This window comes from Meles meles, chromosome 7 (genome assembly GCF_922984935.1).
Source record: "Meles meles chromosome 7, mMelMel3.1 paternal haplotype, whole genome shotgun sequence".
Taxonomy (NCBI): Eukaryota; Metazoa; Chordata; class Mammalia; order Carnivora; family Mustelidae; genus Meles; species Meles meles.
The window spans coordinates 89562480-89586413 of NC_060072.1; the positions used below are offsets into that span (position 1 = coordinate 89562480).

The 23934-nt window shown below is 53.8% G+C and overlaps 2 protein-coding genes across 2 annotated transcripts; one reads left to right on the plus strand and one right to left on the minus strand.

The window, feature by feature from the left end:
- On the plus strand, positions 1–6451 carry LOC123946794 (keratin, type II cuticular Hb6). The gene is made up of 9 exons (XM_046012545.1): positions 1–369; positions 1088–1296; positions 2083–2143; positions 2899–2994; positions 3201–3365; positions 3632–3757; positions 3998–4218; positions 6101–6132; positions 6273–6451. The coding sequence occupies exons 1-9, from the start codon at positions 1–3 to the stop codon at positions 6449–6451; spliced, it is 1458 nt and encodes a 485-aa protein (XP_045868501.1).
- An 8868-nt stretch (positions 6452–15319) lies between these two features.
- LOC123946813 (keratin, type II microfibrillar, component 7C) lies at positions 15320–21758 on the minus strand. Its single transcript, XM_046012580.1, has 9 exons — positions 21375–21758; positions 19542–19750; positions 18453–18513; positions 18227–18322; positions 17480–17644; positions 17148–17273; positions 16687–16907; positions 15979–16010; positions 15320–15507 (listed from the first exon to the last, which is right to left on the minus strand). The coding sequence occupies exons 1-9, from the start codon at positions 21756–21758 to the stop codon at positions 15320–15322; spliced, it is 1482 nt and encodes a 493-aa protein (XP_045868536.1).
- Between the last annotated feature and the right edge of the window lie 2176 nt (positions 21759–23934).

Consider the following 23934-nt stretch of genomic DNA (forward strand, 5'->3'; position numbering starts at 1 on the left):
ATGACTTGTGGATCTTACTGTGCTGGCCGCGCCTTCAGCTGCATGTCAGCTTGCGGGCCCCGGCCAGGCCGCTGCTGCATCACGGCCGCCCCCTACCGCGGAGTCTCCTGCTACCGCGGCCTCACTGGGGGCTTTGGCAGCCACAGCGTCTGTGGGGGCTTCCGCGCTGGTTCCTGTGGCCGCAGCTTTGGCTACCGCTCCGGAGGCGTGTGTGGGCCCAGCCCACCCTGCATCACCAGCGTCTCTGTCAACCAGAGCCTCCTCACCCCCCTCAACCTGGAGATCGACCCCAATGCTCAGTGCGTGAAGCATGAGGAGAAGGAGCAGATCAAGTACCTCAACAGCAGGTTTGCTGCCTTCATCGACAAGGTGGGTGCCCTTGATCACACCCTTCCTGAACCCCTCAGTCCTGAGCTAGTTACTCAGGAGGGTCAGGGACAGGAGACATGTGGTTCAGGAGAGCTCCCATTTGATGGAGGAGAGGGATGCACACCAGGGCCCGCGTGGACCAAAGACAACAGTACGTAGAGCAGAGGCTCCTGATTTGACAGTGTTGCTAGTTCAGACGACCTCCACTCAGGCAGGCAGGTCCCCACAGAGAGACAGGGACAGTCTTGGAACTGGCAGGCCAGAGCAAGAGGGCAGTCCGAATACACAGACACAAGAATGAACAGAAGAACTAGGAAAAGGACCGCAGGGGCATCCTCTAGGTGGGTCCTGGGCCACACCTTCCTGTACTCCATCGATGCTCAGGACCCAGGCTGGGCACGGGCTTAGAGACAAAACAGACACCTCTAGCTGGCTCCAGACCACATGCGACCTGGACTCACCAGGTCTGGGTAAGTCCGTTTCCGTGAGAGCAGGGACTGACCTTCCCTAATCCTGGCTCCCATCCCTACATTGGACACTGCAGACACACATGACAATCAGGAAGGCCAGAAGTCACCTTGGGTCCCACTGCCCTTCTCCGCCAAATCTCTGCTGAGCTACAGGCTTGGGACTTTACCCTAAAGCAGTTGGGCCCACCCACAAACTGGCCTTGGAACACCAGGAGCCACCTGACCCCCTCCTCCCACCCTGAACGCAGGTGCGCTTCCTGGAGCAGCAGAACAAGCTGCTGGAGACCAAGTGGCAGTTCTACCAGAACCGCAAGTGCTGCGAGAGCAACCTGGAGCCCCTGTTCGAGGGCTACATCGAGACTCTGAGGCGGGAGGCTGAGTGCGTGGAGGCTGACAGCGGGAGGCTGGCCTCGGAGCTCAACCATGTGCAGGAGGTGCTGGAGGGCTACAAGAAGAAGTGAGTGTGGCTGGGAGCAACATTGGGCACAGGAAATGGACTTGATTTGGAGCCCATTGGATAGGCTTAAGAAGAATTTTCCAGAAGGGCCAGTGGCCATGCCGGCTGGGGAGGGGATGGTAGTGTGCAACAGGATCTTATCATCTGTGCCACTCGTGCCCAGAGGCCTGCCTGAGTGCCAGCGCCGGACACCCCCAGCACATATGTCTCTCCAACTTTGGTCTTCCCTTCTCAGAGCTGTCCCCTGGGCCCGGTGGACAGGGGACAGGGGGCTTTTGCAGGCTTCAGGCCTTTTTCTGCTGACCTTTCAGTTCCTGCCTATAGCACCTGAGTATCTGGTCCCTCAAGGCTGATGGGTCCTGGGGCTCTGGGTGTCCCGCTGCCTAGGGTACTGAGTGCTGGTGGTTGACGGGTAGCATAGGCCCCAGCGTGTGCTAGGATGGACCCCCAGGGGAGGGATACTGGTGCCACAGTGTTCCAGTGGAGCTGCTGTGCAATCCTAGCCCGGGCCTGCATGCTGAGTCATTATTTGGGTCCTGAGGGGACCTCATGGCAGCTTTGGGAATGGACTATGAGGTCCCAGAACATAGGCTCTCTAGACCCCTCAGTTCAAAGTGGGGAGAGAATCCCAGACATCTTCCAAATCCAATCAGAAAGGAAGGAACCAGCAGAGCTGCGGGAGTCCCAGCTGCTGGGAAGTTACTGATATCGCTGATATGAAGTGGCGATGGCCTCTGGGGAGATCTGCCCTTCCCTGACCTCCTTCTCTGTCCTCTTCTGCCTCAGGTATGAGGAGGAAGTTTCTCTGAGAGCAACAGCTGAGAATGAATTTGTGGCCCTGAAGAAGGTGAGTTACATGGGATCCGGAAGCAAAGCCACCAGGGATCTTGGAATGACAGACTCTTCCTGGGGAAAGCCAGAGGGTCTCAACCTCAGTGTGGGGTACATGACTTGACAACATCGGGATGGGAAATCCCAGGGATCAGATCATGAAAGGCTCATTCAGATCACTGATGAAGGGTAATAACCTTGGGATGTCCAGTAGCACCCTGCTCTGGGCCAGGGGGATGGCTGGGCTGACCTCTGGATATCCTGTTCTGCTTCAGAGGTCGTGGTCTCTGGTGGGGGGGTCCCAGGGAGGCAGAATAACCACAGTCTCTTTGTTGAGGGACAGTGACCTGTCTAGCATTGTGGGAAGTCTGACCCAAAGGAGGAGTACAGCCCCAGGGTGTGGGGGAAGATGGAGCAGAACCAGGAGTGACCAGGTGGAGTGTGGGAGGACTGCAGGGAGACCTGGGAGGGGTTGAGGTGGCCAAGCAGGGAGTCCATCTGATGGGCTTCTTGGAATAGGGTAAAAAGGAGAGCTGGGATCGTAAGAGAAGGAGAGGCTGGTGGCCCATCTCCAAGCATGAAGGGGTTTATTCTCCGAAGGGCAGGAGGTTGTGAAGCCCATTCTGGGTAGGCCAGAAGGTATGGAGATGAGATGGGAATAGGAATGCTGGGAATCCTTTCCCCTGGCCTCCACCGATGGGGGAGAAGAGAAGAGTTTGGAGTGATGACTACCATGGGTCCTCTTCGCTCAAAGACACCCCATCTTTCCAGGATGTGGACTGTGCCTACCTCCGCAAGTCAGACCTGGAGGCCAATGCAGAGGCCCTGACCGAGGAGATCGACTTCCTGCGGCGCCTGTATGAGGAGGTGAGGGGCTGTGGTCCAGGCAGAAAGAAGCAACTGGCCTGGAAGTGGGGCTCTAGCCTAAATGTAGAGTTGGCCAGGGATTTGGGATGGGCACTATAGTCCATGAGGCTGTCATGCGAGCAGGGTCTGGAGACTGGGGATGATTGGTGAGTGAGGCTGGGGTGTAAATAAGATCCTTCTATCTTCTCACCCCCCACCATCTGCAGGAGATCCGCGTTCTCAACGCCCATATCTCAGACACCTCGGTCATCGTCAAGATGGACAACAGCCGGGACCTGAACATGGACTGCATTGTGGCTGAGATCAAGGCTCAGTACGACGACATCGCCAGCCGCAGCCGGGCTGAGGCCGAGTCCTGGTACCGTAGCAAGGTGAGGAGGCACCTGCCTCCTGGACATGGCAGTAGGAAGGAAGCCAGGTGTATAATAACAAGGCTTCTTTTGTCTGGGGATTCTGATCTCTTGGATGGTAACAGAAGGGCAGACGGCTCTCAGGTTATAGAGTCTGGTCAGGGTTGCCAAGTATGGTCGCACAGGCTGAGCACTGTACAACCTGCCAATGGTCTGTGGTGTCTGAGTGGGTGGGAAACTGCATCCTGAGCCTCAGGAGCATCTCTGCCCCCCCCCCCCCCCCCCAGTGTGAGGAGATGAAGGCCACGGTGATCCGGCACGGGGAGACACTGCGCCGCACCAAGGAGGAGATCAACGAGCTCAACCGCATGATCCAGAGGCTGACCGCCGAGGTTGAGAATGCCAAGTGCCAGGTGAGTGTCACTTGGGGCATCCCAGGTCACAGAGGCATGTGTGTCCCCTGTGGCTCTCACCACTCATGTTCCTGCCCATTTGCATGACTAGAGTCTCTAGCTGTAATCCCTTAGGAGAGACTCAGCAGATGAAAGGGAGAGGCCTGTTCTTGGGGTGTTCCCCGCTGGAGGAGGGTTGAAACAGGAGATGGACAGAGATACCTGGACCATAACCCACCTTGTTCTTCTCTGGGTCCCCAGAACACCAAGCTGGAGGCTGCAGTGACCCAGGCTGAGCAGCAGGGTGAGACGGCTCTGAGCGATGCCCGCTGCAAGCTGGCGGAGCTGGAGGCCGCCCTACAGAAGGCCAAGCAGGACATGGCCTGCCTGGTCAAGGAGTACCAGGAGGTGATGAACTCCAAGCTGGGCCTGGACATCGAGATCGCCACCTACAGGCGGCTGCTGGAAGGCGAGGAGCAGAGGTGGGTACTGTAGCTTATTTTCTCTCCCAGCCTTGCCTGGGTTCCCAGCGTGCCATGTGCCTCCTGGCATCACTGGACTCCCATTTTCAAATCTCCCCATCCTGCATTTACAGGTAATGAGTAAGTCCTTTTGGTATGTTTCTAGCCCTTTTTGAGTTAGTCATGCCCACCTATGTGCTAAAATGGGATTGGAACCTTTGAAAATCTGCCCCTGAGAGCCGGGACTCAGGCCATAGGAATTGTTGTTTCTGAGAACCCTAGCCTGGGCTTGTAACCACCTTCCTCTGGAAGTGCTTTCCCCTTCCTGGCCCTTGTTGCACATAATCCAGGCGCTAGCTCTCTTCTCAAGGCTGGCCCTGGGCAGTTCGTATTTATCCCACAATGACTGCCTCCACAGGGGATTTTTTTCAACTCACTCTTATATATTCCAACTACAGTGGGTCCCCCAAGTGGTCTGTCATTGCAGCAGGCAGGACTGAGGGTAGACAGACAACAGAGACGTGTCCCTTGAGGCAGCTGTGTCCCGTTCTAGCTTTTTTGCTTATTGCTGGTTTTGGACGTGATGGGGAAGACCCAGTCCCATGGCTGGAGGGCAGCTGATGATCTCTTATGAGGACAACCCCTCCAGAATGTTGTCCCTGGCTTGCTCACATGCTCACTCCTTGAGCCTCCCTCGTCTTATGTAAAGCCAAGCCCCTCCTTTCAAGCAGAAGAGAGTGCAGGGTGAGGAGGCAGAGGAAGTCACAGGGAGCACGCTGGGCAGTGGGGAGATGCGGACACAGGTTTGATAGTTGGAATCAAAATGGTCCCATGGTGAGACTTGCCACAGCCTCAAGTAATTGCTTTGGAGAGTTCGGAGGCCTTATGGCTCACTGAGCCTGGGGAGTTTCATTAGTGGAGACCTCCAGAATGAAGAATTTTTCAAAGACTGTGTTTGTAAGTTCAAGAGATGCCAGGAGATAGCACTGAAACTGAGCGGCCCACCCCTGTGCCACTTAGGGCCTCTGGGGTGAACTCAGGAGCTTTGTTGCGGGTTCCCTGTGAATCCAGGGCATGGGATGAGTACATGGTGGGCTGTGGATTGTCCTCGTGTCTGAAGCTGGTGCTGACAACCCTTTGCCTCAGTGCTATCAGAGGGACTCACATCCCTCGGAGATGTGTTGTGTGGGAAGGGGTGTGAGGGCTGCTGCGTGGAGTTAGGTGCTCTGAATTACAGCTCTGCCTCTGTCACTGGGTATTTCCTCTCTCTGGGCCTCAGTTTCTCCATCTATCAAATGAGCGAACTCGTGGAGACAATCTCTGAGCCTGTTCTAAATGGGTACTAAAATCCCATTCAATCCCGCAATGGTTATTTGTGGAGACAAACATTGTTTTAGGCAGTGTCCACTCTGCGCAGGGAAAAAGACAAGATGGAAACGTCTCCCCTTCTGAAGCCCAGGTTTTAGTGATCGCAATTAGGCCAGATTTAGGAAATCAAATCTGCGTCCCCGAAATGTGTGTTTACAAGTCTATGAGAAATAGCAGAAATAGCAGTAGCCGACAGGTGTGAAGTGCACTTGCCTTGTGGCAGGCACTTTAGCACATGGGTCATCGATTCCATGCCCACCTGGGCTCTAGTCTAGATAGTCCGGAGAGCAGGGAGGTTGAGCCTGGCAGGGCAAATCTGAGGTTTCCGGGCTAAGGAGGGCGTCGGGGCACACGGGGCTTTGGGTCTCAGGAGCCCACGTCGGGGCTGAGCTCCTTCTTCCAGAGGGGCCCATTTACCGCCCCTTCCCCTCAGCAAGTGCCCAGGAGGAGGACACTGTCCTCCCCTTCACCTTGGCTCCGTGGGCCCGCGGCTGGCCGGTGGCACCGACCTCTCTCTCTTTTCCTTTCCTAACAGGCTGTGTGAGGGCGTTGGCGCCGTGAATGTGTGTAAGTAGTCGGAGACTTCCCCTTCTCCAGCTGGGGCGGGTCCCCGTCTTGGGGGAGGGCGGGTTTGGCTGACACCCCCCCCCCCCACCCCCAGAGCCGCCTGCTGTGGCCGGGCCTGATGTGTTCTGTCCCCCATTCAGGCGTCAGCAGCTCCCGCGGTGGCGTCGTCTGTGGCGATCTCTGCGCCTCCGGTGCTGCCCCTGCTGTCACCAGCAGAGTCTGCAGCGCCCCCTGCAGCGGCAACATGGTGGTGGGCACTAGCTGCTGCGCCCCGTGCTCGGGAGCCAGCACCTGCGGCGGGAGCTGTAAGAAGTGCTAGGGGACCGCCGCCGCCGCCAGCGCGCAGCCGCGTCACCCTCCGGCCAGGACCTCCTGCACCCCGAACGCCCCGCTGTCGCCGCCGCCGCCGCCACCGCCTCATGACCGCCAGCCGCCGGCCCCCCGTCCCGCCCCCAGCCGGTGGCTAGGTGTGCGCACTCGGCGCATCCTCCCTACCTGCTCCCTCACCCGTGTGCGGTCCTCCAGGAGCCCTGAGCCCCGGGGAAGTTGGGGCGGCCCCTAGGCCTCTCTCCGTAGCCTTTCCTAGTAGTGGCTTTGTTGTCTTCAGGTTTCATCCTTTCTTCTGCCTTCTGTTTTTTCTGCTGGATTCGTGCGTCCTGACTGACCCCTTCACCCCAGCTTTCAGGGACAGGGCGAGTCCCGGAATCCCCGCTGTCCTGCACTTCCTGGGAATGCGCCAGTGCGCTTGTGCCTGTGGAACGGAGGTGGGGGACACTGATGGTGGCTTTCCTGAAACTCTGTGAGGGACATGAGCGGTGGAAGGGAAGAGCACCTCCTCCCAGGGCTGCCTGCAGAGGCTTCGACAAAGCCCAATGCTCAACTGCCAGTCTGTTTCTTTGCCTTTGTTTCACTCTGTGTTTCCAATAAACTAATTGTAGCTTATCAAACCTGGTGCCTCAGAGTCTTGAAAATGCTGGGGCCATCCTGTGATAGGGGGTCCCTGCCAGAGATTTTCTCAGGAACACCCCCCCTCCCCAGTTAGGACCACTGTGGTAGGTGTTGTCCTGCTGGCCTTGAGCAACCTCGCCTTGGGAAAGCAAAAGAGGACCCACGGACGCAGGAGATCTTGTGTGGTCGTGCATTTCTCTAGACCAAGGTGTCTTAGTTTCAACAGCATTGATATTTTGGGCTGGAGCCTTCTTTGTTGGGGGCTGTCCCGTGCATCGCAGGACACTAACTGCATCACGGGACCTTGCCCACCAGATGCCCCAAATTGTGACAACCAAAGATGTCTCTAGAAAAGACCAAATATGCTGTAGGCAGTCTGGACCAGGGTGATTTTTGCCCCCCAGTGTCATACCTGGAGGGGAAGAAGCATGAGGAAAGGTGCGAAGATGAGAATGGAAGGAAAGAGTGTGAGACAAGCAATGCGGGGGAGAGGAAGGGCCTTGGGCTTAGAGTCAGGAGTTCGCTGCTTCTAATTCAGAGTCCTGACCCTCCCATTTCCCAGATGTGTGACTTAGGGCCAACTCCTTCCTTGGTCTGAGCTTCAGTTTCTTCGGGTATGGAGTGAAGGAGGTTGGATAATAAACCTAAGGTCCCTTCTGGCTTCCTAAGTGAGATTATGTATTTAAAAGGGTGCTGTTACTACAAACCTATGTTTGAATGCTGGGTCAGCCATTCACTTCCCCTGTAATGGGGCAAGGAGCTAATCCTCACTCGGCTTTAGCTTTTTCATCTGTAAATGGAATAACAGCACCTACTGGGTTGTACTCAGATATTTATTGCTTGTAACAAACTACTCCAAAGTTTAGAGGCTTAAAACAATACAGGTATACTCTGCTTTTTGAAAGTGTGCATTACACCACTTTGGTTTTTACAAAAGACATAGACTGTAGTACCCATTTTCCTTGATGGAAAGAAATCGAAAGAGGGTTTTCCCTTTTACTAACAGAGGTGAAAAGCCAATAGAGCAGTCAGCATCTGTTTGGCAGCCCGCTGTTACAGAGACACCCCACAGCCCAGCAGTGAGAGTGGCGCCTCCAAGCGCCTTCCCTGGGAACTACACTCAGCATCTCAATATGGAGCTTTGAACGGCCTCTGGGAGCGTCTGTGTTTTCTCTCTATTTATTTTCTGTGCTCTTAGGAAGATGTGTCCTAAGGTAGCAGAGAAGCCTAAGAGGGGCTATTTTTTGAGCCTGGGATGCTCACAAAATTTTTCCTTATAAATTAATGGTAAACACTTCTTCACTTAATGGCATATCATCTTATGAAATATTTCATAGTAATGCTCTATGTTCGGATAGCAGGGAAACCCGTTTTTCTCCATTGGTTATGATTCTGTGGGCTTAGGGAGAAGTTTCTCTACTTTCTGTGATGTTGTATGGGTGTTAGGGTGTCTGTGAGGTCCAAAACAGTCTTGTTTCACTTGGGAGACCAGCTAGAGCTGCTGATCAGGGCATACCAGTCAGGGTCTAATCAGGAGATAATAAAGTGAACAGGTAAAGTTTAATATAAAGAATTATTAATTATAACAGGGGATTAGAGTGATGAGAGATTGACTAGTGAAAAGCAAGAAATCTAAGGCATCCAGGAGCTGCAGATAGAAGGACAGCCCCTACCCTCAGTCCTGAGAAAGCACATCCATGGAAGGGGACACCCTGTGGCGGAGGTCCAGATCTTGTTGAAGACTCTTAGTACATAAACAGTGCTATACTGGTAGAACTTGCTGGAAATCTACCCTTTTGAACTTGCTGGAATTCTGCCTTCTATGCTGGTAGGGAGAGATGGTCATGAAGACACGTCACACCTCAAGGCCACCCAAGAAGGATACCAGAGGCTGCTGGCCACAGGATGGTGCTGATCACTATGCAAGAACTGAGCTCTGGAGAACTGTGGTGCTACCGGAATCTGCCAAGAGGACACCGGAACCAGGAAGGAAAGCCCCTTTCTCCTGCAATATCTCTCCACCGCCCTCTACTGACAAAACTCAGTATTGTGTAAACAGACAAACATTTAAAGGGCCCCTCTAAATTTTCACAGAGCAGGCGATGAGGGATATAAAGCTGGAGGTCAGAGACAATAAATTGATAAGTGGCATACAGGGACTTGGTTATCTTCCATATGAGACTCTCTCATGTGGCTGCTTGGACTTCCTCAACAACCTGGTGGCAGGTTTTTCAGGACATTCCAAAAAGAATGAAGGAAGGAGGCAGAAGCTGCCAGTCCCCTTTAGGCCTGACCTCAGAAAGTCACTTCTGCCATATTCTACTGACCAAACCTGCCACAGGGCCAGCTCTGATTTCGGAGAAGGAGAATTGGGCTCCTTCTCTTGATGGCTTCATGTACAGAGAGGAAAGAATTGTTGGTCCAATGGTGCCCTTGCTGGCCACAATTCATGTGTCCCCTGCCAAAGAACGTGTGCTCTCCCCTCCCAAAACCCCTCAGAGTTTCATTGCTTCATGATATCAGCTTGAAGTTCAGGATCTCACTATTTGGATCAGATCCAAGTATGCAAAAGCTTGGGATCTGGTTTCTTTTCTGCAGCTCCCCCATGGATAAACCCATTATGGTTTACCTCACTCTGAAAACCTGTGTTTTTATGTCCACCAAACACCTGTCATGCAATGACAAGTTAGGGACAGGATAGCCACAACAGGCACTCCCACAGGGGATGGAAAAATTGGGAGCATTTAGAAGTCACAGAGTCAAAGCAATTCCAAGTACAGTCAAGCAGGCACGGCTAACTCCTCTCATGGTCAAGGCAGGGGGTGTGTTTCATTGGGACCCACTTTTACTCCCTAGAAGTGGTTCTCCTCTGTTCTTGGCTCTATCCTTGGGGATCTTGGTTCTGTTTTCCGGGTTGTTATTTCTTTTTTGTGATAACCCATGTTTTCTTAGCCTGCTGCCTGTTTGTGGGTGGTCAGGGGCCCAGAGGCCATTTTCATTTTGAACTATCTCTATTCCTTTTAGTGAGAACTGCTATAATTCTTTTTTTAAATGTTTTTGGTGTATCAGATGATAATGGACTTTCTTAGAAAAAAGCTATCCCTATAAATGTCTTTGGGACAGGCTCCCCCCACTCTTGGGCTGTGAGTCATTATACTCTGGGACAACACTGAAGATTCTTGGAAGCTCTGCTTAAAGACAACTATGAAGTTGCCTTTAAGATTCTTAGAATACCTTTGATCAGCTGAGTGAGTCTAAGAGACTCTGAGTTAAGTCTGAGATCTCAGCAAAGGGTCTAACAGCCGTGGTCTTCATCTGACTTCGGTTTACTAGCACTGCTTTGCGTTTGATCTTTGCTCTGAGGCCATTTCTTAATTGGAGAACCTTTTGCTGACTGGAAAGACTGTCTCTATCTCTTCTGGATTGTGCTAAAATCCTGAACATTTCCTTTCCTAGTCCATTTCTCTCCTCTTGTGTTTTATCATAAGCAGCTAGGAGAAGCCAGTGGCATTTTCATCCTTCTAACTGGAAACCTCAGCCAGGTCCACAAATCCATTAGATGTCCTTTTTGTCTTCCTTGTCGCCACAGGCCATAGTCCTGCCAAACTTGTCACCACTACATAATACAGGTCACCTCTTACAGCATCTACTAATAACTTCCTCATTGTCCTTCCTGCCTTCACTAATGGCCTCCTTGAGGACGTTAATACTCGGCTTGATGCCTGGTCCCCAGATCAGCTGTAACCAAATCCAAGTTCATTTGCCTGACATGCAGCAAAGCCAATCATTTGAGTCCCCCTTTTCTAAGGGGAGAGAACAAGTTTGTTTACAATCACAGGAGTTGAGATTATAAACATCTTAATGGAAAGGGCAGGAAACTTACGAGCATTCAGGAAAATAGTTGGAGCATGTGCACTTAGCAAACATACGTAACAAACATACCATGTTCACTTTGGGGCGGACACTTAATATCCGAAGAAGGCAAAATTCCGCCCCACCATTAAGCGTTCAGCAGTTATCTCGAGATGAGGAAAAGGGTCTATGGGCTTGCTTTGCAAGCGGGTTCATACTGGATGGGCTCCTTGTCTACCGCAAGGAAGGTAGGCCCCTCCTTTGTTTCTGGGCTGGAACCATATCTGTTGACCAGGTTTCTGTAAAGACAGCTAGTGGATTTGTCAGTAAGGTCTGCAAAGACACAGTAGCTGATTAGGGAGAAACCTTTCTCTGAAAAACAGGCTTTACATTTCTGGTGCATTTCAATCTCGTGAACTCTGGGGGGCATGGTTTCACGATGTCTCAAGTTTTAGGTTTGCTTACAGTAGCGGCTATTTCTAAGTACTGATTTCTTCACTAGTTTGTTGCCATACAAACATTCGCCCAAAACTTAGCGGCTTCAAACAACACTATTTTTCTCGATCGTGTAGTTTGGCGGGATGATTCTTCTGCTTCATGTTATTGGCTGCGACTCCCATAGGTCCACAATGGCTTCGCTTTCCTGGTGGACATTTGGTGTTGGCCGCTGGCTGGGAGCTCAGCTGGGGATGAAGGCCAGGAGCCTCTGTTCTCTCCATGTGCTGCCAGTCCTCCTAAGGCCAGGTGCAGAATCCCTGCAATGTCACTTCTACCACATCCTATTGGTCAAAGCAGTTGCAGGGCGGCCCAGACCCAGGGGAAACAGGCTTCATCTCGAGTCGCATGCACAGACAGGGATGGCTGGGGACCGCATCTGAAGACAGCTACCACAGGAGCATCAAATGAGACCCTACAGATAAAAGTTCACAGTGTGGCACATAGCTAATACTCAAAAGCTGCTATTATGATTGTTATTACTGTGACTGTGGTATCATAACCGCACAGCATTCCAAGTGTCGAAATAGCTGGGAGGGGGTAGGTGGCGGTTAGAAGAAGGCTGGGCATTGAAAGTCTGGACTTTTGGGTTCTTGTCCTGGTTTGGTCACCAAAAGTGTGTGGTCAAGGCCTTGCAGCTCTGGGAACCCCAGTTTCTCCATGTTTTGCGATGATAACTGAATCTGCTGCCAGGCAGTGGTGGGCAGACGGTGAGGGAGTGCTACTCTGGGGATGGTCATGATCCATACCGACCTTGCCTCAGGCTTGTTGGCCCACGGGGATCTGACATCCAGATCACTCATGTTCCTCGAAATCAATGGGAACCTTCCAGAGAGGAGGCACGTAGCTCTGTTGGAGCCTGAAATTGGGCCAGACCTTCTGCCTCTGCAAGATGCTAGGGAAAGTGTCTGGAAGGAAGCAGGTATGAGGACTGCCTGACCACGGGTGCAGAAAGCTTTTCTGGAGGTGGAGTTGGGGTTGGGGGTAGGAGAGTATAGTCAGGAAGGGTTCATCTTAAGCTTCTCGAGGGCACCGGAGAGCAGTCCCCCTCCTCCCTGCCAGCCTTAGGACTTAACAGAGTTCCTGGAGGTTTCCATGTTCCTTCTCCAACCCACCTCTTCATAAGCTCTTCCCCTTGTCCAGAGCACATCTCTTCCTCCTTGTTAGCTTCTTAGTTATGTTCTTGGTTTTTTTTTTTTTTTTTTTGCTATAAAATATAAACGTCCTGTAGGACAGGCATCTGTGATTATTTCCATCACTTATATGAACCCAGGCTTATATACCAGTACCTGGTACAGGTCAGAGGCTCAATAATTATTTGTTGATTGAATAAATCAACTCCTGATCTTCTTTTAGGCCTCAGCTTCAGTATTACTTCCTTCAGGAGGTAACCAGCTTGCCCTGGTTAAGAATCCTCCAACCATGCTTCTCCTTTACCCTAGTATGGAGGCCCAGACCTCTTGGTGGCTGCACCTCTTGTTGATGCTCGGCAGTGGAGGCCGAGCAGGTGGTGCTCAAGGGACTCAGAAACAAGGATCTAATAGTTGGAGAGTATGTAGCCTCAGTCCTGCCTGGTGCCTCAAGCTGGTAGGGTGGAAGGAAGGTGCACCACGTACAGAGGCATGGAATCTCCCTGAGGTCCCCTGGTGGCCCCTGAATGTCCTTCCAAGGCTGGCAGGGAGCATGGCGATTCCGGAGCCAAGCTCAGAGTCACTGCCCAAGAGGGTCAGGATGGAAAGGTGTGGAGCCCCCTGGGCCAGCCCTCCTTGGACATGCATTCAGGAAGCCTTGAGACAGAGATGGGGAGGATGGTGGAGGGGGTGGGGAGTGGGGAGAGGCAGAGACCAGCCAGAGCCAGATATATGGGACTGGGATGCTATATTCAAGAGTCCGGGCTTCATCCTGAGGGCAGTGGGGACCCGCTGAAAGGTCAGATTTGTGTCTTTTAAAGACCTCCGCCTGCCATGTTGCATGGGTTGGAAGGGGAGAAGAACAGCTCTCCAGGCAACATAGTGGTGGCTAGGATGTGGGTGGTGGCCGCAGAGAAAGAGGAAAGAGTCGGATTAGGGGGGTACGAAGGAGGTAGGAAAGGAAAGCATTAGAGTTGAGAGTGGGGGTGCAGGCATGGGGAGACCATGGAACTGGGTGATGATCCTGCCAGGGACAAAGAGGAGGCTCAGGTGGAGAGAACGGGGGATGGTGAGTTCAACAGGAAAGTCTGTTGGATTAGAGGAGTCTCCAGGATGGCCACGTGGGGATGCTGTGTAGGAACTGGGGCAAGTGGTTCTGAAGCTGGGGGTGAGGTCAAGCATCCTGAAAGTCAGCAGGACTCGAAAGTGTGGTTGGAAGGTTTTAACCAGGAAGGCCATTAACCGTGGTGGAAACTGAAGGCCAGAGACTGATGTCATTGCCTGGGTGGTGTGTGCAGAGAGGTGAGAGAAGGGCCCCAAGGCACTTGAATGTTCAAGGGCAAGGTTGCCTGGGTGAGGGAAATAAGCCGGGGAGCAGGATGGCCTGGGAGCAGCTGAGAACCCAGAACAAGGCCAAACAAAGCAGAACAAGGCCGTGGAAGGCCCGAGACTCAGGGCTCAGGAATGGGGAGGGACAGAGGGTCACAGAGAGCCGAGGGCGCTTGGGTGAGGGCAAGGAGCCGAGAGCTCCCTAGAGATTCTAGGAAGAAGTGAGGGAAGGTAGTAGATTCTCCTACCACGGCTTGGGGAGATGGGTGGGAAGGAGCAGGGCCTGGAGGATGGGGTGGGTGTCAGCATGGGGGTTGAGTAGGGCTGGGGCAGAGGGAGAGGAGAAGAGGGTCAACAAGAAGGGAGTTAACTGTGCAGGAGAGCTCAGGACATACAGGGGGCCAGGGAAGCCTTTTCAGCCCTGGGACTGAAGCTCTGCAGTGTCTGAGGATGAGGGCAGTGTGGTGGGGGACCTGAGAAAGTGAGTAGAGGGTATCCTTTTACCTACTATGGGGCTTTTGAGTAGGCTGTCCCAGGTATGTCTACCGCGGGGCGGGGTGGGGGGAGGATGGCAAAAGGCGGGTGTCAGGGCCTCATCCCCCCTTGTTTGATGGGCAGCAGTGGGCAGGGGATGGGGTGGGGTCCAGACTGACACAGGTTGCCCACCTGAGGGGGCTGTGGGTGCTTTTGGCAGTTGCTACTCTGGTCCATTTGTGGTGGTGGGGAGGGGACAGAGGGATGGTGTGCCAAAAAAATGGGGTGTATGTGTGGGGGAAGGAGCCTAAAACCACACACACATGCGCACACTGCCTTCCATGACACCCCGTGACCTCCTTTGGGTCCCTTCAGAACCAGTCAGAGGAATAAGTCCCAGACGACCTCAGACTGGCAGGCATGACTCAGGTGCCAGGCACCATGAGCGTGGTCAGCACTGCTGGGCCAGGAGATGATGGCACTATGTGGGGATGGGCCCTGCAGGTGTCCCGACTGAGACCGGCCAGAAACGTCCCAGTCCTCGGTTCATCTCGCTGGGCTGCGGTGCTCAGCGGTCGGGGGACATGGGCTCATTCCGAGAAAGCAAGCATTACGGCACAGAAAGCGGGGTCCCCCAGTTTATTGGGAAAACAGAAGACAAAAGACCAGAGAGGCAGGGGTAGGCATCCAGCAGCGCCCCTTCCGCGGAAGGAGGGCCCTTCTCCGTGGGAGGGGCCAGAGGCCAACACAGAGGAAGGGGAGGGTCCAGTCCCAGGCAGCAGCCGCTTCCAGTAGGACAAGAGGAGCCCAGGAGGGGCTGATGGGAATGAGCCGCATATGGTGTATTCTCAGAACACGAGGGCAAGAGCTACCGAGGCACCGCTGTTCTCAGGTGGAGGTGGGGACGGTGGCGCGTCTGGCAGGCAGAAGGGGCTTCTCTGGCTCTCTCTTGGGGCTGCCTAACACCTCCCCAGGCCGCAGGAACCCCCTCCACAGGTGGTGGTGAGTGGGCCGCAAGGGGCACACATGCCCGTGCTCACCGCCAGGTTCCCACTGCAGGGGGCGCTGCACACGCTGCCGGTCACCGGCCGGGAGCCGGACACGCAGAGGTCCCCGCAGACGACCCCGCCGCGGGAGCTGCTGACACCTGTAGAAACAAGGGCAGAGTCAGGAGGTCTGGCTGCTGGTCACCCTATTCGGGCTCCTTCCTTGGGCCTCCCTGCTCTGCGTAAGCCTCCGGGGAAGGATACAAAGGGCCTTCAGCTGTAGTTCTGAAGGCATGAAGGAACTGTAGCCTGAGAGCCAGGAACCCTGGGTTCTGAGGCTAGACCTTGGGCAAGCCCCTTCCTCTTTCGTGGCCTCAGCTTGACAGTCCGGGGTGCTTCCTGCAGAGATCTGTTATTCTTTCTCCTCTTCTAACTCCCTTTATGCTGTCCAGTTGTTCCTGAGAGCTAACCTCAGTCTCTCCTGCTGCATGACCAATCTACTCCCATTTACTGGAGGAATTATTGGATCCCCCCCCCCCCACCCCTCACACACAGTGTTTCTATACACTCATAGCCAGAAAATTCTTGTTGCCCAACAAAAAATTTTCCTTTTTGGGGCTCAAGATACTTACAGACATTCACAGCTCCAACACCTTCACACAGCCTGAGTGGGGAAAAAGGTAAGAAAGGGGAAGGATAAGAAGTCAGAATGAGATTCTCAGATTTCCTCTCTGCTGGAATGGATCATCTCAGGTGTATTTCTGGCCTATATTTATGCCTTTGTATAACTTTAAAAACTACCTGTCTGGCAATTGTAGCAGTGCCAGGCCACCCAATTTGGCAAGCAGAGTATGGGCTGGATTTCACCTCTTATTTGCTCCTCAGGCGGCTGCCTCTGTGCAGTGTCCAGTCTGAACAGCCATACATGGTATACTTGGATAGGTTCAGCTTTAGGAAGGGGAAGGTTCTCTTGGGCAGTCACACGAGGCCAGGTCACAGTTTGGTCAGCAACTCTATCTTTGGGCAAGGTGACCTCCTAGAAACCAGGCAGGGAGTGTATCTTGCAAGACTTGAGGATGTTCTAAACTGAGAGAATGGGTGTCCAGGTTCTATCCTAGCAAGGACCTGGGTTCTCTGCAACTCTAGACCTCACAGTGACGCTGACCTTCATTTTTTTCCTCTGTATACTATGTCCAAGTTCCAGTCTTTTGAGATCTGGGATTCCAAGACCCCAGAGTCTAGCTTGGGGTCAGTTCTGAGGACTGACTAGGATATGGAGGAATCAAAAGTGGGCAGATCTATGCAAGTATAATTCCTAGGGCAGCAGGGTTGGGCCCCACCTCTGTTCTTCGCCTTCCAGCAGCCGCCTGTAGGTGGCGATCTCGATGTCCAGGCCCAGCTTGGAGTTCATCACCTCCTGGTACTCCTTGACCAGGCAGGCCATGTCCTGCTTGGCCTTCTGTAGGGCGGCCTCCAGCTCCGCCAGCTTGCAGCGGGCATCGCTCAGAGCCGTCTCGCCCTGCTGTTCCGACTGGGTCACTGCAGCCTCCAGCTTGGTGTTCTGGGGACCCAGAAGAGAGCAAGGTGGGTTATGGCCCAGGTCTCTCAGTCCATTTCCTTTCTCAGCCCTCCCCCAGCTGGGAACACCCCAAGAGCAGGCCTCTCCTTTCATCAGCTGCGTCTCCCCCAGGGACTACAACCAGGGACGCTGGACATGCAGATGGCCTTGAGCATGAAGGGTGAGATCCACTGGGGACACACATGGCCTGTATGACCTGGGGAGGCCCCAGGCAACACTTACCTGGCACTTGGCATTCTCAACCTCGGCCGTCAGCCTCTGGATCATGCGGTTGAGCTCGTTGATCTCCTCCTTGGTGCGGCGCAGGGTCTCCCCGTGCCGGATCACGGTGGCCTTCATCTCCTCACACTGGGTGGGGGGATGGGAGGTGGGGGAAGCAAAGATGCTTCTGAGACTCAGGACATGTTATCCCACTGCTTCCCACAATTTGCACATCTGCTATCCTGTCCTGGAGCTGCCTGTCCTTCCCTTGTCCATCCCACCAAGACAAAGACCAGAGCCCTTTTTCGCTCCCTCCTGCTGGGATCCTGGGAAGAGGGAGCTGGGCTCCTCACCTTGCTGCGGTACCAGGACTCGGCTTCAGCCCGACTGCGGCTGGCGATGTCGTCGTACTGAGCCTTGATCTCGGCCACAATGCAGTCCATGTTCAGGTCCCGGCTGTTGTCCATCTTGACGATGACTGAGGTGTCTGAGATGTGGGCATGGAGAACGCGGATCTCCTGCGAGAGTAGGCGAAGAAGAAACAGCACATTATCTGGGCTTTTCCTCACATTCCCAGGCTGATGCCTATAATCTCTTTAGCCCATTTGGAGCTGAAGTCTCATGTGTGGAGCAGATAATTCCCTGATGAAATTGTGTGACTTTATGTACAGATAAGAAATTCCTTCTAGAGGAAGACACAACCACTTTTCAAATGCTTGCTTCTGGGATATTTAGACCCAGGTGAGCCTAGGCTGCGTCCCCCCACCGGCTCGCTGTGGGTGCTTCCTGGGGGCCCAGACCCTGTGTCAGGTCCGTTTCACATTCTCCTGGCCAGACCCCAGGAAGGAAGTCTGTTGGCTGCCAGAGAAAGCAGTTTGAGCCTATGTGATGCTTTGTGTGGGCTTTGCTCCCAAGCCACAGCTGTCCTGGGGATCGTGCTCTCTTGGCTTTTTTCGGTTCTCCATTCCTCTGCCTCCCTTCCTCCCTCTCCTTGCTCTCCTGCAATCCTCCATCCTCGAGCCTAGGTCCCCATGTCAGCAGGCCTCTGGGGGCCTGGGAAGGGGGTTGGGGATGCCCACCAGGGTCGAGAGCCCCCTCACCTCCTCATACAGGCGCCGCAGGAAGTCAATCTCCTCAGTCAGGGCCTCCGCGTTGGCCTCCAGGTCTGACTTGCGGATGTAGGCGCAGTCCACTTCCTGTGTGGGGTTCAAGGGGCTGTGAGGCCGGCTGTCCTCAGGACATTGTGAGAGCTTGGCTGGAGTGTGGTGGGGCAGTGAGGACAGGGTGGCCAGGGACTCAGGGTGGGGCTGGGCCTCGGGTACTCACCTTCTTTAGAGCCACAAACTCATTCTCTGCTGTGGCCCGAAGTGCGACCTCTTCTTCATACCTGAAGTAGGTGGGAAGGACAAGACCGTGCCTGAGCCTCTCTCAACTTGGCCATGAAGCATGCATGCAAATGAGCTTGACCCTCTCCCTGCTTGTCCCCTTGCACCCAAAAGAAATGGGGCAGGCTGCCAAATCAGGCTGCCTGTCCAGGCCTACTGAGATACCACAGAGAGCTGAAGTACCCACTCTCACATCACCCCTGAGCTTCTCAGTGCCAATGGGAAGGCAGGATCTGGAAGTTCAGCGTGTGCAGGTGTGTGTGTGTGTGTGTTTACACGCCTGCGTGTGCATGCATAGGATAGGGGAGTGGGAGGTGCTTGTTTTTTGCACTCCGGTCTGCATTTTCCTTTCTTTTGCCCCTTGCCCCTGGCTTTGCTATGGGTGGTGGGGTTCCCTCTCTGTCATTCCCCTCCTGGACTCAGCCAACAGAAGTTAAGTCTGCTACTTCCTCCTGCTCCGTGGGCAGACCAGCTCAGAGCCAGAGCCGGGAGTATGGTGGCCTGGGAAGTTCATGGCTGAGTGTCATTGAAGGAGGCTGGCTACCCCTTGATACCGGCTTCCTATGGGACCCTAGGGGCACCCTCCACAACGTGGTTCACACTTTAAAACTGATGGCCTTTGTCTGTGACTGGGAGCCCCCCAGGGACAGGCATGACATCTACAGTTTGGTGCTGGATCCCTAGCCCTTCTTGGTCCCTGGCTAGTGTCCAGTAGGGCACTTAGAAACTGTGAGTTGAGTAAAAAAGTAAACTTGAGAAGAATGTCTAGGACTTTGAAGGCTAGAGTCAAAGGGACCAGGAGTGGTCATTTTTCTGGGAGCCTAAGAGGAGGGTGTGGTGGATGGAGAGAACATCATTCTCTTCACCTGCTGTTGGGAAGGCAAGGTGAACTCTATCCCCCAGGGGGCCAGGACCCACCCTCAGGTCCTTCTGCATCCCCAGGCAGAGTCCCAGCCACAGACCCAGACACGCCCCTGTGCTGGGAACTTTCTTCAAGCCCTTTCCTGAACTAGCACCTTCTGGTACTCACTTCTTCTTGTAGCCCTCCATCACCTCCTGCACATGGTTGAGCTCAGATGCCAGCCTCCCGCTGTCAGCCTCCACGCACTCGGCCTCCCGCCTCAGAGTCTCGATGTAGCCCTCGAACAGGGGCTCCAGGTTGCTCTCGCAGCACTTGCGGTTCTGGTAGAACTGCCACTTGGTCTCCAGCAGCTTGTTCTGCTGCTCCAGGAAGCGCACCTGCCGCACAGAGGCAGAGCCTTAGAATCTCTTCTTACAGGATCAGAGGCAAGAGGTGGGGGCCGGAGGCAGGTGGGTGGTGGTGGTCCCAGCACTGGGACCTGCAGGTCCTCAACTCTCGGACCCAGAGTCCTCCCTGGTGGGTGTTATGTCAAAACCATACCAGGGCTTAATCGGGTCCCCTGGAAGTCCTTCCTGAGAGCTCGCTATAGTCTTTCCTAGGCAATTACTTGGTGCCACAGAAAGGCTAAACTATGCTGAGTCCAGATTCTGCTGCTGCTTGTTAATAACATGTCCTTGGGCACAGCGTGTCACCCCCTCGTGAAGTGGGAGGTTAATGCTTGCCTCACAAAGAGGGCTCAATGAGCCCTGGCACGAAAGGGCGCCCGTGTGCTGGATAGCTACTGTACCAAGTCAGGTGTAATTGTCAGTGTGCAAATGAGCAAGTTTTTTAGAAAGGCAGAGTGCAAAGTGTGAAAAATGAAGTCTGTGCCAATTATTAAAACCTTATAACAACAATGCGATTAGAATAATAGTCACCTGGGATATTAATGCAGGCATGCTCTGTGCTCTGGCCCTTTCATTTTATAGATGTGGAATTGAAGGCCTAAGGATGGTACCTGACTGCCTGAGAGCTCACAGTGGTAGAGCAAAGACTCAAACTCTGAACCTCTGCCCCACGTGGGGCTCATCTCTCACTGTAATGATGAGAGACTATTGGGCCCCAGGAGAATTGCTCACCCCTCTCCCTGCCACAAAGGCTGGCCTGGCTGACCTGTGTCCTCATTCAGATCCCCTTGTCTAGAAACTTCACCACAATCCTCGTAAGTCCTTTCCTATACTAGCCTTGGTGTTTCATATTGTTAGGAGTTGCAGACTTTTTTTGGTCCTTCCTGGTGGGTATCTCTCTAGTGTGACTTCTTTCAAGGCTGGCTCTGGAGAGAGAGAGAGAGCCCTTGCCAGACCCAGAACCACTTCTAGTTGAAGTCTTCTCGCTTGTCCCCTTGTGCTCTTGCCACTGAATTCAATGGGGGAAGAGGGCTGAAGACTTGAGCCAGAAACTGCCAAGTGCAGAGGGCTTATGCTATGTCCAGACCTTGTCTCCTCACAAGGCCCAGAGAGTGGGGACTGTAGCTATTGTTCATCCCTGGATCCTGAGCCCCAGACTTGGACCAAGCACTCTGGCCGCTGCTCAGCAGCCAAGGAACCATCTGGGAGAGAAACAGCTCTGTGTGATCTGTGGCATTGTTCCAGTATTACACTCATGGTCCTGCCCTTGACATAGGGAGCACCACCTTCCCATGTCAATATCTATTTGACTTCAAAGGCATTGAATACCCACATGGCAGCCCTGTGTTCATGAAGAGATGTTAGCTCTCAGCACTAAGGTTTCTGCCTCTACTTCCTGCTTCTGGGTTTTCCTTTTGTCTTCCCCGTTAGATTGGCAGCTCCTTATCCTATTCTTGTTTCTGTTTGTGTCCTAGAGGTATGACTGCTTCTCCTTTTGGAATGGACTAGGGGCTTCTGTGGGCAAGTAAATGCCAGCCTTCAACTCCCTCCTCAGTGCCCAGCCTGAGTCCTGAACATGGAAGGAATTCAGGAAGGGTGTGATCAAGGCACCCACCTTGTCGATGAAGGCAGCGAACCTGCTGTTGAGGCACTTGATCTGCTCCTTCTCCTCATGCTTCACGCACTGAGCATTGGGGTCGATCTCCAGGTTGAGGGGTGTGAGGAGGCTCTCGTTGACAGACACAGTGGTGATGCAAGGTGGGCTGGGCCCACACACGCCTCCGGAGCGGTAGCCAAAGCTGCGGCCGCAGGAGCCAGCGCGGAAGCTCCCGCAGACACTGCGGCTGCCAAAGCCCCCAGTGAGGCCGCGGTAGCAGGAGACTCCGCGGTAGGGGGCGGCCGTGATGCAGCAGCGGCCAGGCCGGGGTCCGCAGGCTGAGGCGCAGCTGAAGTTCCTGGGGCCGAATCCACAGCCCACGGTGCTGAAGCCACAGGTCATTTTGGAGATAGGAAGGTGTCTGGACAGTGGAGAAGCTGCCTGAGGACGGAGTCGGAAGCTTGTGCTCCCTGGGCTGTGGCAGGCCCTTTTATGCACCAGGGGCAGCTGGCATTAAAAGGCGCAGCAGAGTGACACTAGCTGCATTTTATTGGCTTGGCATCATCCCGGCCTCTTAAGAGCCAACCCAGCTTGCCTCTTCAGGGTAGCTGTGTCAACAATCTGCAGCCACAGGCCTGTTTCATCTTCAAAGCTATTAACAAGCTTCCTCATTGCCTCTCCCCTTCCCATTGCTGCTGGAAGCAGAGAAAGGGAAGGGGTCCTGGAAGCATCAGTTGTGCTCCACATACTCACTACTGGGAATGGGTGCAGTGACCTGGGGTGGAGCCTACTCTTGGAATCCTTTTCTGGAAGGGGCATCCCCGAGTTATGGGTCCCAGACCCATGACCTGGCCTCAGGGTGGATGGCTTGCTGGTCCCAACCGGAGAGCTGTGTCCCAAACAATCTGTTATTCTAGGAGGCTTCTCTGCCTTCCTCTGTCTCTCTAAAGCATGTCCCTTTCTCATTGTCAATGTCAGCCTTTCCTGGCCTGTTCCTACCCAGAGCCTAGTCAGGGATGGTAGTGGGGGTAAGGAATAGGGAGGGAGCATCGTCTCTGCACTTTGGGTATTCCTAGGAAGACAAGCTATGGGACACTAGATGGGACATGGGAGAAACTAAGTCAGAGAGTTCATGAGAGAACTGGGGCTATTCTCCAGAGTTCTGGGCCTCGTTGCTGGGAGACTTCGGGGCAGGGGGAAGATCAGGAGTGTGGAATAACCCAGTGCTACAGAGATGAATCAGGGAAGACTGCTTGGAGGTGGGTTGAAGCTAGACTGGGGTAGGCTGCGATTAGGGTTGGGAGGAGATGAGAAAGGAGTCTCGCTCTGATTTGGAGGCTAGTTTATGTAATCATGCATTTTCTCATTCATTCAGAAAATTCTTACCGCGTCCCAACTGTGCATTACTGGGTTGTGTGAATCCAGCAGAGACCTGAGGTGCTGGGAGGTCAGGAGAGGGTGGTGTGCACAGAGGGGTGCCAAAATTTGGCCAGTGGGCAAGGGGGAGAAGCCACAGGTGGAGAAAAGGTCCCAAGATGCCTAGGCTGAGTCGGGATCTGATATGGGGATGTGCCATCCTTTAGTGTCTCAGGGGGGAAGCTGAATGATGAATATTGGTGTGTACGCACCCACCAGGAAGGAGAGGTGCTGGAGATGAGGGGAGGGAGGTCACTCGTGTTTGAAATGACATTGCTTCCTCCACTCTGAGGATCTGTGCTGTGAGAGGAGGTGGGGAGCTCATGTGGTCGTTCCACAGCCAAGCTGCTGTGATTTCCCCCCTCCTCCTTTTGGGCTAGGACCAGGGATGGCTGTGGGAGGTAGACAGTGGGACCTAGTTAGGAGATGCCTCGAACCTGTGGATTTGAGCCTTCCTTCCAAGAACAAGTCTCTTGACTACCTTTGTACTTAAGGATGACTCCTTTGATGGCCCTGTTTACTAACCAGCCACAAGCAGATGCTGACCCAATCTGGGCTAAAAATAGCCCTCCATGCACCCTCCCTGGGCCTCACCTTTTGCCCTCTTTACTCCTCTCAGGGTGAGTGAGCCACTTACATCCCAGCGTGAGAGAGGGTCTGTCCTTTCTGGGAGGGCAGGGGACATTTCTGGCCCCTCCACTTGGGCCCTGTGAATAAATTTTCACAGACTCTTATGTGTGGAGTGGGAGCTCTGTGGGTATGGGCTATGGGATAGGGACCTCTGGGGTGAGCGACACCCAAGAATGCAAGGTTGGCAGATGAGGGAGGGGCTGATTCCTGCTGAGCGGCTGGTGGGATTTTGGAGTGTTTCTGTGGGAGGCATGGCTGAGTCACATATCTGCCAGCCAGCCAAGAAAGAACCAACTCTTTCTCTCCTCTTGTCTCAGCTGGGACTGGTGAGCACCTGGAAGGTTCTCAATTGGTTGTCCAAAGATCACATGGGATTTATTTCTTGGTAAAACGCCGAGGGATGAAAGGTGGTGAATCTTCAGGAAGCATTTCTCTAATACCCTGCTGGTCATTGCCCTCTGCCCTCTGCCCTTGTTCACCTGTCACAATCCAATGGGCGCAGTATCAAATTGCGTGCTTCACTGAGGGTCTC

What these genes read in the sequence shown, in the direction of transcription:
- LOC123946794 (XM_046012545.1), top strand. Translation starts at nt 1, where the DNA reads ATGACTTGTGGATCTTACTGTGCTGGCCGCGCCTTCAGCTGCATGTCA. An exon ending in CTGGAGGGCTACAAGAAGAA is followed by an intron (nt 1,297 to 2,082) that starts GTGAGTGTGGCT and finishes CTTCTGCCTCAG; the next exon opens with GTATGAGGAGGAAGTTTCTC. An exon ending in CTGGAAGGCGAGGAGCAGAG is followed by an intron (nt 4,219 to 6,100) that starts GTGGGTACTGTA and finishes CTTTCCTAACAG; the next exon opens with GCTGTGTGAGGGCGTTGGCG.
- LOC123946813 (XM_046012580.1), bottom strand. Translation starts at nt 21,758, where the DNA reads ATGACCTGTGGCTTCAGCACCGTGGGCTGTGGATTCGGCCCCAGGAAC. An exon ending in TCGCTGCCTTCATCGACAAG is followed by an intron (nt 19,751 to 21,374) that starts GTGGGTGCCTTG and finishes TCTGTGCGGCAG; the next exon opens with GTGCGCTTCCTGGAGCAGCA. An exon ending in AGTCCTGGTACCGCAGCAAG is followed by an intron (nt 17,274 to 17,479) that starts GTGAGGAGCCCA and finishes CCCCCCACCCAG; the next exon opens with TGTGAGGAGATGAAGGCCAC.